The sequence below is a fragment of the Ailuropoda melanoleuca genome, chromosome 13 (assembly GCF_002007445.2).
Source record: "Ailuropoda melanoleuca isolate Jingjing chromosome 13, ASM200744v2, whole genome shotgun sequence".
NCBI classification, from domain to species: domain Eukaryota; kingdom Metazoa; phylum Chordata; class Mammalia; order Carnivora; family Ursidae; genus Ailuropoda; species Ailuropoda melanoleuca.
In genome coordinates this window covers 39,365,259-39,379,324 of record NC_048230.1, presented here as the reverse complement: position 1 = coordinate 39,379,324, position 14,066 = coordinate 39,365,259, and the positions used below count along the sequence as shown (strand labels likewise).

The window sequence follows — 14,066 nt, the reverse complement described above, 5'->3', positions numbered from 1 at the left end:
TCGGGCCGGAGCAGCTGGCTCGGCGGGAGGCCCTGCTGCGCGCGGCCTGGGCCCGGGGCCCACGCCCGCGCCACGCTTCCCTGCCCAGCTCCGTGGCCGAGGCCTTCGCCTGGCCCAGGTCGCTGCCCGCGGGGTGTGGCCGCCCGGCCTGCGGGCGCTTGGCTCAGGTGCCATCCCTGTGGCTGCCGTCCTACCGGGAGGCCTGCCAGGAGGGCGTGTGGGCGAGGGTCCCCGCCTGGCCACACAGACAGCACGCCTGCCTGCACGCCCACGCCCACCTACCGCTTTGCTGGGGGGCTGTCTGTCCCCCTCTGCCCCCCTGTGCCAGCCACGGCCCCTGGCTCACTGGGGCCTGGGGGTGTCCAGGGCACAGGGGCAGGACCCTGGGTCTGAGCACAGGCTACAGGGACAGTGCGGGGCTGGAAGAGGTCAGCAGGGTGGCCTGCGGGTCACATGGCTTCCCTGGACCTTGTACCTGGAGGCGGATCTCCAGCTTGGAGTCAGAAGTGTGAGGGCTCAGGGACTCTGGCTCCTGGTCAGCTGGATTCTCTGCCTGGTGCTGTCAGAGTTAGTGGGGGCAGGTGACTTGGGCTTTTCTGGCTTTTGCCTTGAAATCCTGGCTGTGGGCCCCCAATGACGGATGTCTTCCATGGTCAGTTCGGTGACCTCGGCAGTCTCAGGTCCCAGTGTGGGCTGGGTGGGCTCTTGGTGTCCTCTTATGCAAAGTCCTTCCCACCTGTCCTGGAGTCACCGGGAGCAGTGCAGTCTCCCTGCCCTGCCATTAGCTAGATTTCAGACATGACTGCTGGGGGCCTGGTGTGGGAGCACAGAGGCTGGAACTCGGGGTTGGGGCAGGGCTGTCTCACTCCTTGGTCTCCCTGTTTCTTCTCAGAGCACTGGGGCATTAAACAAATCTTTTACAACCCACTGGTCCTGGCTGCCTCATTCTGCATCCCTAGAGGGGGCACATCACAGCCTGTAGGCAATAGGAGCACGCTGGGGGTATCCCAGGCAGGGCCTCTGCCTAGAGAAGGTGAGCAGCTCCTTCTGGGGGAGTATCTGGGAGATGAGGCCGAGGGCGAGCTCTGGGCAGCAGCAGCCAGTTGGTATTCAATGCCAGCTCCTACCCACCCTGGAGCCGGATGTGACAAATGTGCTCAGCATGGGGGCTTGGGTGGTGACGGATGGAGCTCATCCTTCAATCTCCTTGAAAAGAGAGGCTCATGCCGGGGGCTGTGGGTGTCCTGCCTTGCCAGGGGCCCACCAAGGAGCCTGACAGTGTATCAGTGGGAACGGCAGAGGGAGGTCTGCTGTGGGGTGCCCCCAGGCTCTCCTGGGCCCTGGCTGGCTGTACTCTCCTCATGGTGAATGTGTGGGGCTCCGAACTGCCTGCGGGCTCTGGAAGTCTGGCGCAGGCAGCTTCCAAGATCAGCCACGGCCCAGCCTTGCTGGTGCGGGGGCTCCTCGTGAGGGTCAGAGCCCCAGGTCAGAGAACCTGCCGATGTCGCAGTCCTTCATCGTCCCTCTGGGCTCCCCACCCCACCTTCTGGCTCTGTCAAATGTCATAAGTCCTGGGCCATCCAGAAGGATGGCTCTTGCTTCACAATTTTCAGTGCTTTCACGTCCGCGGTTGTGTTTCACTCCCACAATGACTGTACAGCAAGTGAGCCCTCGTTCTCCCATTCATTCCACAAACACAGCGTGATTGGTGCCGTCAGACCCTGTCTAAGTGTGAGCATGTACAGCCGGAGGCCTCGCTGTCCTTGACAAGCTGGGGGAGGCAGGGCGGAAAGCACCTCTGTGTAGCAGGAAGGAGGCCGGGGAGGGCAGTGCTGAAGGCCGACGCCGCGAGCAGCCGCGGCCCGTGCCCTCTCCCACACAGTTCCTGCGGGCTCCTGGGCTCCGAGCGCTGCACGACTTTGGGCAGAGCCACAAAGGCTGAAGGTTTTTGTATGGTTTTAGGCATGAGAGCAGCTGAAATGGTGGAACGGGAGAAAATTTTTGTTGTTGTTTTTATAAGATTATAAGATTTATTGAGAGAGAGAGAAACTTCAGCAGACTCTGCACTGAGTGCGGAGCCTCACTCAGGGCTTGATCTCATGACCCTGAGATCATGACCCTGAGATCATGACCTGAGCCTAAACCAAGAGTCAGACGCTTAACCGACTGTGCCACCCAGGCGCCCCTGGAGTGGGGAATGTTTCTAACACTGCTCCGTTCCTGGCTGGAGAGCTGGACTCTGCCATGAATGGGTGGCACCAGTCCATTGCAGGCAATGTCATGTCCTCTGCCCTATGGATTTGCACGGATCCAGGTCTCAGCCACAGGTGGTCAATGTGGGTCCAGGTGAGTGCTTGAGGCCAGTGCCCTTGGAGGGAGTTGACCTTGACTGCAGCCACGGGCGGTGAGAGTGTGAAGTGTTGGCTACCAGCCCCTGGACTGACCCCTCCTGCTCTCTGAATCTGAGCGCAGCTCTGGGTGGAAGGCTACAGCAGGTAAGCTGGGAGGAGTCTTGAGGTCCAGGCTGCTCTCCGCTCACTGCCCAAGATCATTAATAACCAAGAACTGGAAAGATAATTAAAAGCCAAATGTGGAGCTGAGCTTGCTGCTGACTGGCTCCGAGGAGGGGCCGATCCTGCTTCTGGAGCCAGGCTCTTGGCTGTGTTGTTCCTACTCTAGGAATGTATTCTGGGGAGAAGAGAGCCCCGTCGGAAGTGGAGGCAGGGAGGACGCCTCCTGCAGGTTCAGAGCTTGCCTGGCCTGGCTCCCCGGTATCCTCCTCAGAGCCGTGGTGCCCCCTACACCTCCATGGGAGGACCAGGGAAGGGCCCTGCACCATCAAGGAGGGCAGAAAGCCTGGAAGGGGAGGGGAGGGAGCCGTGTCGCGAGGCCAGAGACGATCAGTCATCCTAAACAAGGGCCTGACTGTGTAGCAAAGAGCAAGCTGAGCCCACCCAGACACCAGACGCCGATGCCGGCTTTTTCTTTCGGTGGGATCCAAGAGGAGGGAGGCCCTCGGCCACCTGTCTCAGCAGCAGGAACTCCTGCCCCACACTGCTGCCGCGTGGCTGTTTCCTTGACTGGCTTTCCTGGGAGGCTCTCCGTCCACACCACCTCTTTCCTGGGGCCTGCCAGTGGGCAGGGGGTGCAGGGCTTAGCCAGGGGAGAGCATGATGGCCTCGGTCAGGATACCTGGGCTTTGGTCCCGGCTCCAGAACTCTCCAGCTGGGCCTCAGTTTGGCTCTTAAGTTTCCTGGAGCTAGAGAGAGACCACTTTCTCCCCCAAAGCCCTCTGGACCCTGAAGAACTCGGACCAGTTTCCCGTTTCTTCGGGCAGGCAGTTGCCACAAGACAATTCCTCAGGAGGCTATGAAACCAGCAGGTGCCAGTGACCCAAACCAGGGTCTTCAGTGAATCCTGGGTCTGCGGCAACAAGCGCAGTTATGGCTGGCAAGTGACAAGAGAGCCGAGCATCAGTACGTGATAGCTTTATTGAGCACTTTTGTGCCAGGCACTAAGCTCAGTACCTAAGTTCCCACCACCGGTCAGCGGTGCAGGCCCTATGGCCCCCGTGTTACAAATGAGGGGGACGAGCATGGAGGCTCACCACCTGCAAGGGGCAGCTCCGGCTTCTTGATCCACGTTCTCAATTCCCAAATTACGCCAAGGTTCATGCGGAAAGCACCCAGCACCATGCCGGCACATACCAGGCCCTGAGGAAGCTATTCTCCCTTTCTCCCACCGACACCGTGAACCCCAGCCCCGGGCAAGGAGGTTTGCAAAGCTCCCCCCTGCAGTCCTGGATCTCAGTTTCAGAAGAGCAGCTTTGTAGTGGCTGTCAATGGCCAGCGTGGGGTCAGCCCTGCCCGGGAATCCGACTCCATGCCGAGACAGGGGGAGATGGGCGTGGTCACACGCCCGAGGGGCTGGCCCTGCCAGGCTCCCCCCGCCCCGGGGCTGGACTCCCCTGAGGTGGGGCGCAGCCCCCATCCTTCCCTGCTCTGACTTTAGTCTGCCTATTGCCGAGGCTGCTCCCGGCCCCCGTGTGGTGAGAACAGCTGTGTCGCTAAGGGCCTGGCAAGGTGCCCACTGCCCACCTTCCACCACTCAGCAGTGCCTCCCAGCCTGTCACCTGCCATCTGCCCCGTCCCGCAGCCACCTCTCTGGCCTCAGGTGAGGGAACAGGCAGGAGCCATGGGCACCGCGGCGCAAGGGACCGCAGATGCCCCCCTTGGCCTGGGCTGCTCTTGGGGCCAGTCTGGGTGAAAGGCACCAGGTGGGGGCTGTGGAGTTCATGTGCTCCTCCACAGCGACGTTTGTGCCCAGGCCAGGCCGGGCGGGCCTCCTCCTCTGCCCTCCCTGCCACTGACCCCCGGGGGCCCATCTGTAACATGAAAACCATGATCCGGCTCGCCCACCTCGCCGCACCGACATAAACACTTGCAACCAAGGCACCTGATGCACTCGGTGAACAGGCATCATCGGGGGTCTGTCTAGCTGCTGGCGTCCTCTTCCCCTTGCCCTAAGCCCCCTGGCTATCAGCAGTAGAGAGGAAGGCGACCCCATCTGACCTCCAGGCGGTCAGACAGCAGGTGAACGCCGAGGAGCAGAGGAGCCCAGTGTGAGTACCCTGGCTTCCCGTCAGCGACACGGCCACGATTCGGTCTCTCCAGGCCTGGGGCTGCAGGGCTCGGAGGAGGGGAGTGCAGCCGCCCGACTGCACCGCTGTGTGCCTCCAGACTGTCACATAAATCAACCTGGGCTTTATGATGCTAATAAATTCGCGTCCAATATTTGGTTTGGAGCCTGGGGCGGCAGGATGATTTAATTTGCTTTGTCCTTAAGCAAGCAGGGATGGAACTGGAGAAGAGTAAGTATGGATATTTTGTGTTTTCAGCAAACAGCTGGGCAGCTCCAGGTAGGGCCGGAGCCATGGAGTGCCTGCCCCCCCGCTCCCGGGAGCCCTCCCTGCTCTGCCCACTGGGGGCTGTGGCCTCCTGGAAAGAATACGCCGTGGCAGATGGGGAAGGGTGGTTTGGTTTTCACATGGATGGAAAATCACAATACTTGGGGACGGACTAAGATGTAACAACAGTGAAAATGCAGACCACGGCAAAAGGCCAGGGTGGGGGGTGGCATGGCCTATGGACTCCCCAGTTCCTACAAATCCCAGGTCTTCCTCCCTCTCCCTCCAAGATCACCATGCCATGCAGGAGGCTGCAAAGGTTCCCGAACGTGGGCTGAGCAAGGCACTGAAATAAAAAAGGGGAGGGGGGCTGGGGACCTGAAACCCCACCCCAGATAGGCAGCTCCAGGCCAAGCTGCTCTGGGCTCCAGGACAGGTGGGCCAGGCCCAGGGCTGGGGGCACACCAGGAAGGGTTAGGAAGGACCCCCAGGTCCTGAAGCAGAAGGCACATTGAAAATGCAGAGTTCACTAGTCACCTGTGTTTCCAAGGAAGGCTGGCCCAGCAGACGCATGCATGCTTGTGACAGGGACGGGACCACGGAAGAGCTGGTGAGGTGGCCAGAAACCCACTCCTCCTTCCATGAGAAGGTGCCCCATCTCACTCCACAGCACTCAAGGGTCATGGAGAGTATGAACAGAGTACCCACAGTCTGGCTCAAAAGGGAGGGGGAGCAGGGACAGCCAAGCCCGCTGCTCCCCGCAGGCCTGACCTCTTACAGGGCGGGAAGCAGAGCCTGCCCACGGCCACGAGCTCCCGGCGCTCCCAAGCCACTGTGATGGTGGCTGGGGGTGGCTCCCTTTCGTGGTCCTTATACACTGCCCCTCGGTAACTGCGGAGACCCTGCGGGCCCCAGTGGGGCAGTCAGGAGAGCAGAGGATCCCTTTGAGGGGTCACGGGCTCTGGGCTTTAAACCATCTCCTGGGCTGAGTCATCACGGGCTCAGGAGCTCAGGACAGACGCTGGAACCCACGGCAAGGCCCTTACAGCGACAGGCCAGGGACCCTGATGCTGACCAGCACTTCCTGTTCTTGTCTCGGGGCTGGCCAGGCCCTCCTGGGGAGCGGCACCTGGCCACTCCAGGCCTGAGGGGAAGGCAGGACCTGCCTATGGCTGGCAACCCCCATGGAGAGCAGGGTTCCGGCCTGGGATTCGCCCTGAGGCTGCAGCTACTCGTGGGGCAGATTCCCCAGACAAGGATGCACGAGGGTCTGGGACAAAGGAGGAGGGGACGTGGTGTCTGGTATAAATAGTGGCAGTGCCAGCACTGCATCCCCACCGTGCGGGGGAGGAGCCTGCCCCTGGTGTTTGTCTGGTGGGGCCTGTGTGTAGAGCAGGAGCCAAGTCTGGAACCTGGGTTCAGGCTGTGCGCCCAGGCTGTGGCCGGGGTACCTGGAAAAAGGGTCACCTGGCAAGTGAGGCACAGTACAGACTGTGCGGAATCCTACCCCCAGCCGGAGATGGGGAGGGTCCCCTCCGAAAGTCCGGCCTCGCCTGCCCCAAGGAACCCTGGGAAGGAGCTAGATCTTGGCTCTGCAGGGGGGAAGGTGAGTGGGGGCGCCGGAGTGGAGCCCCCACCTCTCTTACCGCCAGATACATCCTGCCATCAGACCTTGGTCTCGCTGAGGACGATGTTGGCGGTGACGAAGAAGAAGCAGGAGAAAGCCCAGAGCAGCACAAAGCCCACCCAGAAGGTGTGGCGGAAAGGGGACCCATGCTTGTTGACAGTCCCGTAGCCCAAGGTCAACTGGGTGTCCTTGCGGCAGTGGTACACCAGGAAGGCGGGGATGACGTACTGGATGCCCGTGCCGGCGTAGGCCCCCGTGATGCCCACCAGGGACTCCAGGTCATGGGTGCAGAAGGCCACCAGCACCGGGGGCAGCAGGGTGATGGCGGGGAACACCACGCGGTCCACTACCCAGGGGTACGTGCCCCCCTCGCGGTGGAAGAGCGTCTTCCAGTTGTTGCGGAGGGTCACGGCGATGATGGGGAAGTTGGTGCTGATGGTGAAGACGGGGAAGAGGCCCAGGAAGAAGCGCACGGCGGCCACGCTCACGACGTCACAGCGCGCGAAGTTCAGGGTGTACATGTCCATGAGGGCGTCGCCACGGAAGCAGAAGATGGCGGTGAAGCCCAGGAGGCCGTAGAAGGCGAGGATGAGCACGTAGTCCAGGAAGACCAGGCACGGGAGGTGGCGCTTGGAGGACACAGGTGTGACGAGGGACGGCAGAGAGTGCTGGCACATGAACGAGTAGACGCACACGCCGAACAGGTTCCGGACCCCCGCGAGGTCAGCCGGGGGCGGGTGCCCCTCCCGGTGCCCGTGCCCGATGCGGACCAGCGCCAGCACGATCATGATGGCAAAAGCTGGAAGACAAGGGGGCAGTCAGCCCGCTGAGCGGAACCGGCCCCTCCCTGGACAGCTGCTGGCTCGCAGGCGCCCGCGGAGGGGCCGGAGCTCCAGAACCGTGAAGCTCACGTACCCTGATGGCCATGCGGTGGCAAAGGGCAGCAGTGGCTACTGACCGTGCTCCCTCTCCCCAGCGGGTGAGGGAATGTGCCTCTCGGGGGATCTGGGCATGAGAAGGGGCTGTGCTGGGGCGGTGGGCAGGGCGGCCCCACGCTGTCTTCTCTGAGGAGTGCATGCTCCCGGCCATGTGCTGCCCTGGCTCCCTTGTGGGGCCTCTGGCGCTCCCTGGCCTGGAGCAGAATTCGCGTTCACTCTCCCTCCCTCGGCTTAAAGGATGTATGTCTGCGGAGCTGGGGGGTGTGCAGGAGTAAGGGGTGAGGGGCATTTGGGAGGACGAGTCCTCTGGGGCCACGGGCATCTGCTAGAGGCATGTGAGGGGGAGAGGGAGTGTCGGCAGCTCTGAACAGAGGTGGGCACCCAGGGGCCTACAGCAGGCAGGAGGGTGCCCGCAGTCACTCGAGGGGAGAAATGGTACCAAGACCGATGCTGGGAAGAGCTGAACCCCCTGAGCTGCTGGCCTCAAGGCTGGAGGAAAATGGTGCATGGCCCTGTTCTCCTGGGGCTGGCGGCAGAGGTAGGGGACAGGGGAGTGACTGTGACCTGGGTTTGCTAGAGGGCAGAAGGGGATCTAGGACTCTCTGTTCAGAGCAAACAGGGTTCCTGCTGGCGTTAGCCGGCAGGCTTCTACAACAGACCTCCTAGGGGTCTCACACCTGGAGCTCGGGAACGTAAGCCCTGCTACCCAGACTGCCCAGGACCGCCACCGTTAGCCACTCAATTCACACAGGAACTGCTGGCCCCGTCGTCTCGTTTTGGGAGTTCACAAACCCTTGTTGTGTCTATTCAGACCAGACCTGAGGGCCCCTCTGGCCTGTGGTCCGTGACACCTGACATCTGTTTCTGGGCCGCACAGGCGAGCGGGAAGGGGCAGCGGGCTGAAAGAGGCCAGCCTGTCTGAGGCACAGGGCCCCTCCCCACGGGGGAGGCTGGGGGTTTCCCTGCCACCCCCTCAGGCCACATCACACCCCCCTGGCTCCCTGGCAGGAGGCCTTCCTCCTGGGACTCACAGAAAGCCAGACCAGTGTCTTCCCACAATGACACCTGGGAGTGAGAGCGACAGGAATGTCATCTATTACTGTTAATCAGAACTGTCTGACACAGGGGACAGGAGCGGGGAGCGAGCAAGGGAAGAGGCCTGTGCAAACTGCCAATAAAGAAGATGATTTGTTTTCTCCTCAGCCGGATCCAGTCCCTGCCGCTTGCCTCCGGGGGCGCGGCAACCCTCACTGCTCCAGAGACACTGCCTTCCGCGCTCTGGCAGGTCAAGGGGAAAGCGGCAGCGACTTGGCTCCTCCTGCAGGGTCTTAGCCCAGGGAGCTGTCTCTGGATTAACCCCTGGCAGGTGGAGAGGGCTGACAGGACAGCCTGGGACCCCGGCAGCCTGGCTCATCAGATGTGTGGGGCTGAGTACAGGAGGGGTGTGCAGGGCAGAGATCGGTGTGGAGGACCGCACCGCGGGAAATTGCTGGGCCAAGCTGGAGGTGGAGTCCCCGGGGGCCAGAAAGGGTTACGACTCGGAGCTGAGCAGTCAGGTGCCTACGGACAGGGAAGGCTGGGGCTGCCTGGGGATGAGCTGTTCAAGGAGCTGTGGCTGACAGTTGTGCAAGATTCAAACCCTGCTCTGCCACCACCCATCTCACGTCACCTCGTGACCTGGTGCCACTCGCAGCTTGGAAAGAGGCGCGTGGAGAATGCTGTCCTTGTGGCTCGGCCTCAGGGCCCTGGGTGCGGTGGGAGAAGGCGGAAAGCCAGCAACCCCGAGTCACTGAGTCAGGGCTGCCTCCAGCCCCGGATGCTGGCTAGGGCCTCTCTCCCCACCTTCCTCCTCAAGGCTCCATCTCCAGGGAGTGGTGGGACACACCGGCTTGCTGACTTCGAGGGGAGCTGTCTGGGCAGCCCTGGGCTTTCCTTACCGCAAATACACCAATTTACGGAGGTTTCCAAAGACAGGAGACGGAGTTTTTAAAGCACACGGAGGGGTGGGCAACCTCCATCCCAAATGTATAACTACTGACAGGTGGCTTCTGAAGTCACTGTCTTGGGAGCTGCGTCTTTACGTCAGTGATGATATGGGACATTTTCTAGAACTTTCAGGGCGGCTTACAAAGGCATGGCTATGGGAGATGAGAAAATGTATCTCACAATCTTCTAGCTATAATTAGGCTTACATCACAACACTATCACCTGGATTAGTCACCCACCTTGTTCTCTTACTCAAGTCTATTTTCAAAAACCGGATCTACCCCCAAGGGCTAGATGTTGGATCCTATCCAGGAATGAAGATGCCAGAGGTTCTCGGGAGACGATTCCAGCATGGAGAAGTGGCAGCTCCTGGAGAAGGCCCCAGAGGGGGACAGACTCACCTGGGGGACATCCCCCGTGAGCCCCACCCCCGCCAGCCGCACGCTGTGCCGCTCTGTGGAACGCTCACACAAGCTGTGCAACTTGGCAGCACAGAAAAGCAGAGCTGCTTCGTTTGCCCCTGGATCCTGACCCAGTGCCTGCGACTTCATGCTCCAGTCAGGGGGAAGAGGGGCATTCGTCGGGGCCGCATGTGACGAGCACCCCGCTCCGAGCAGCTCTTCCAAGGAACAGATGCCCGAGGAACACCGCTGGGGCGTGGAATGCACTGAGGACGGGCTCTGTGACAGGAGCCCCAGCAAACCGTGGGAAAGGGCAGTGGAAGCGTGAGGCCGGCGAGCCCTTCCAGTCCCCCCACCCCTGCCTGCCCCATCACGGCGAGGACACAATGGTGGGTGCTGGCCTGTTCTCAGGAGTGGAGAGGCAAGGGCCAATGTTCCGGCCTGGTCTCCCAGTTGGCAAGTTCAAAAGAAACCAGGGAGGGACTTCATGCTGTAATGGAGGGACAGAGAGGGAAGGGATGGGAAGGAAGGAGGGCCAGGTCCTGGACCGGAGGCGCCAGGACTCACTCCTGCGCTGCTGTCCGGCCCCTCCCCTTGCGACCACACCCCCTCGTCCCTGGCTCCTCCCTCCCGTGGCCGCAGGAGGAGCAGAGTTCAACAGCTATCTCCTAGATTGATGGTCCTGTTCCTGGGAGACAGCTGCTCCCCTAAACTCATGAGGCCTTATAATAAATCAAGATGAAAGGAGGGTGACAGGCTGGGAGCGACAGACTCTCAGGAAATGTGACAGAGAGCAGGGTCCTGAGTGTCCACACTGATGCCCGAGACGGCCAGCCACTGCCAGACACGCTTGCACCCACCTGGCCATGGCTGTGTGGGAAGCGCCGACGGACACTGGACAGAGCAGTGAGCACTCCCTGATGTCTTGGTGACCCGGGCCTGAGGTTCCCAGAGGGCAGGGCTGGCCTGACTTCTCTCTGACCGCCCCCCGCCCCCGCCATGCTCAGAGAACCCAGGGGAGGGGATGAGAGTCACAGCCCACACCCACCTGCACCCTCGCTGGAATTCACACAACAAGGGTGAGGAGATGCAGTGAGTTGCTGGGGAGGGTTCTGTGATGGGGAAGGAGGGGAGGTCCTGACACACGTCACAGGAGGGGTGGCTGTCGGCTTTGGGAGGCACAGCTGTGAGGTGATGAGGCAGGACAAGAGACTTCTCTTTAAATAGCTGAAGTAACAGCCCGTGTGAAAACCTTGCACTTGTTCTGTGTAACTCACGGCTTGGCTGGGACCACCCACCCACCCAGCCGACAAAGCCATGCTGCGTGCCCACGCGCCCCGGCACTGTTCTGGACCCCTGGGGACAGTGCACTGAGCAAATACAGTCCCTTCTCTCGGGAGCCCACCATCCAGGGAACGGACAGAAGTTGCAGAGACAAATTACAACGAAAGAAAGAACTGGTAACAGCCACATTAGCTGCAGGGTAGGTGACGAGATCCCCATTGTGGGAGGGGTCCCAGTCCTGTCCAAGCCCATGGGCAGAAGACCAGCCAGAGGGAGACCAGGCCTCAGGATGCCGTTCTGGCAGCAGGAGGCCGGGCCCCCCAGGAGCATCTCCATTTCTGGCCTCCCCACCCGAGTGACTTGGCCTGGAGAGGTGTGCGACCCTCACACGATTCCTCTGGCAGCTGCTGAGTTCCAGCTTCCGGCCTCACCACATCCACTGGCCTTGGGGCACAGCCTGTCCCCCGCTCCTGCACGCTCCTGCACGTCCAGTCCTCGGGAGCCCTCGGCAGATGGCTGAGCAGACACCTCCCTTCCCTCTCTGAGGGCAGGTTCGAAGTAAATTTTATACCAGGAACGTCCCGCGTGACAAGGTCAGTGTCCCATCACGGGGACATCGGCGACTTCAAGCGTGGTGGTCAAGGTGGTACTGGGTACCAGGTGTCCTCGCATTTACCCAGCCACTAACTGGGCTCTCAAAGCCATCAGAAGGGAAACCCTGCTTTCCAGACTTCCTGCTCCTCCTCTCTTGCCAGCAAGAGCCAGATAAGCAGCCCGGCCAGGAGCTGCGGGGCCTCACGGCTATCTGACCCCACAGCCCCACTCCTCTTGGAGAATAGGGCAGGTGGACCAATACTCTTCTGAACTCCTGCCCAGGGGCAAAGGTGGTCCCAGTTTACAAGGGGAGGAGTGCGAGACAAGCAGCAGGGCTCAGCCTCCCCTGGGTCCCCCTCTCCTGGGCCCCTCGCCCTGGGGCCTCACTGGCTGTGGGAAGCCACAGGTGGGCCAGGGCCTCCCAGGAGGAGCTGACTTGCTCTTGGGACAGAGTGGGGGATGAGCAGGGGTCTGAGGGTGGGGTTCCGGTTCTGGTTCCAGCTCTCCCTCCACGTGCCCAAACCCATCCCTGGGTAAGCGAGCAAGGGCCAGCCTGCGCTGCAGGGGTGGGTAGGGAGGAGCTCCTTCCGGGGCCTCCAGCAGCAGAGCAAGTGGTGGCTGACACTGACCAGGCCTCTGGGCTCTGGTGAGGCTCTCCCCACTGCTCGTGGAGTGTGGGGGAAGCCTGGGTAGGGCTCCACTTTCCTTACAGAATTCCAGGGTTTGTGTGGTGCTGGCATGAGCTGGGCCACCTCCCCTGGCACCCCTGGAGTTGGGGAGCATGGGGCAGGGCTCTCCTTGCCTGGAGGGGGGCAGGGCAGAGCTCTCCCAGGAGCACCCTGCCCAACCCCTCAACCACCCCCAGGATGTCCCCCAGGCCTTCCCGGCAATCAGCTACTGTATCCCGTCTCATCTGGGCCAGGCTGCTTCCTGGAGAGCTGCCCCTCAAGTCCCTGACCTCCGAACCTGGCCCCAGAAGTCCCGAGGCTGTGGTAGGCCCCAGCCTGTGCTGCCCCAGATACCTTGCTGTTCTCTGAGCTCTGTAAGTGGCTTTAGCTCGGACACATGCGAGGCGGAGGCCATCCGTCAAGGCGGCTGTCACGAGATGGCACTCTCTTCTCCAAGCAGAGAATCAACATGCCAGGGCTAATGATAATGCATGGCCGTGCTGTGCCCATCCCCAGAGCTGGATCCGGGGCGGACCTGGCACCGGCTTCCTCCTTCACCGAAGCGCTGCCCTCGGAGGATGCCGGGGCAGAGATGTGTCTCTCCTTAGGCTGGTCGGAGGTTGGCCAGGGCCTCCTGAGATTCAGGAGGGCGGGAGAGGGGTGGGAGCTGACGGGGTGACACCTGGCTGAGCTGAGAACAGCTGGAGACAAGCAGTTTCAAAGCCCCTAAGCAGCACCAGGTGACTGGGCGTTCGTGCCTTCAGTAACAGGACCGATGGGGAGCCGAGAGTCGTTTCGCAGGCTCCCGAAACCCCCAGGGCCAGGGGCTCACTTCTGGAAGCTCGAAGGCCCTGGAAACCACCACGGGGAGGGAGGCCGCTGCTCTTTCTCTGAACAAGGTCAGCTTCTCAAGTTACACTGGATTCAACCAGGTCCTGCCACTGAACTGTGTCATCTTGTATGGTCCTGTCACTTGTCACTGTCTCTATTTACCATCTTTAAAAATGAAGGTGATCATGGCGCACCTCACAGAGGATGGGACAAGATGGAGGAGCGAGGCACCTGGGTGGAGCTATCCCTCAGGAACGTGGAAGGCACTTTTATCATCGTAGAAACCTCATCTCCCATCCCGAAAACCATGGTCGTGGGCAGGGATTCTCCTCTTGCTACAAGGAGGGGAATGGGCTCATCCTAGGGACCCCACCTGCCCTGGCCAGGTCAGGTGCAGTCATAACCCTTCCAGGAACATCCCCTGTTCTGGGCGTCTCTGGCCCAGGTGTCAGACCTGGGCTGCTCATGCCTGTTCTGTGAACCAAGCAGCTCCCTCTTGCTCCACGGTAAGGCCAAACAAGGACAAGGTGTCCCCGCCACTCTGTCATCTGGGGGGAACCTGGGCGTGTGCTCTTTCTGAACGGGGCTGAGTCTGAGAAGGAATTATGTTTGGATTTTGGGGCTCACATTGGTCCATCCTCCTTTGGCTGTCACCCTCCCACCTGAGCACAGGCTGTGGGTCAGGGTGGGGGCTCCTTTCATGCCCCCAGAAGACAGGACATCCTAGCCTGTCATAGTGGGAGGAGTCCGCTTGGTGAAAAATGAGAAGTTCCCTCATAGACGTGCTTGTCTGCAAACGCATGTCAGGCCGGAGTCTGATTTTATCTCAGG

General features: G+C 61.2%; 2 protein-coding genes across 2 annotated transcripts in view; both read right to left on the bottom strand.

The window, feature by feature from the left end:
* Positions 1–14,066, bottom strand: part of RAB37 (RAB37, member RAS oncogene family) — a 159,622-nt gene that overhangs the window by 14,920 nt on the left and 130,636 nt on the right. The window lies entirely within an intron of this gene.
* The window catches only part of TMEM104 (transmembrane protein 104), a 118,702-nt gene continuing 108,108 nt past the window's right edge, over positions 3,473–14,066 (bottom strand). Inside the window, exon 5 of the mRNA XM_034640611.1 lies at positions 3,473–7,332. Coding sequence (XP_034496502.1) covers positions 6,572–7,332 — 761 coding nt within the window. The 3' untranslated portion in view covers positions 3,473–6,571. The remainder of the gene's footprint in view (positions 7,333–14,066) is intronic.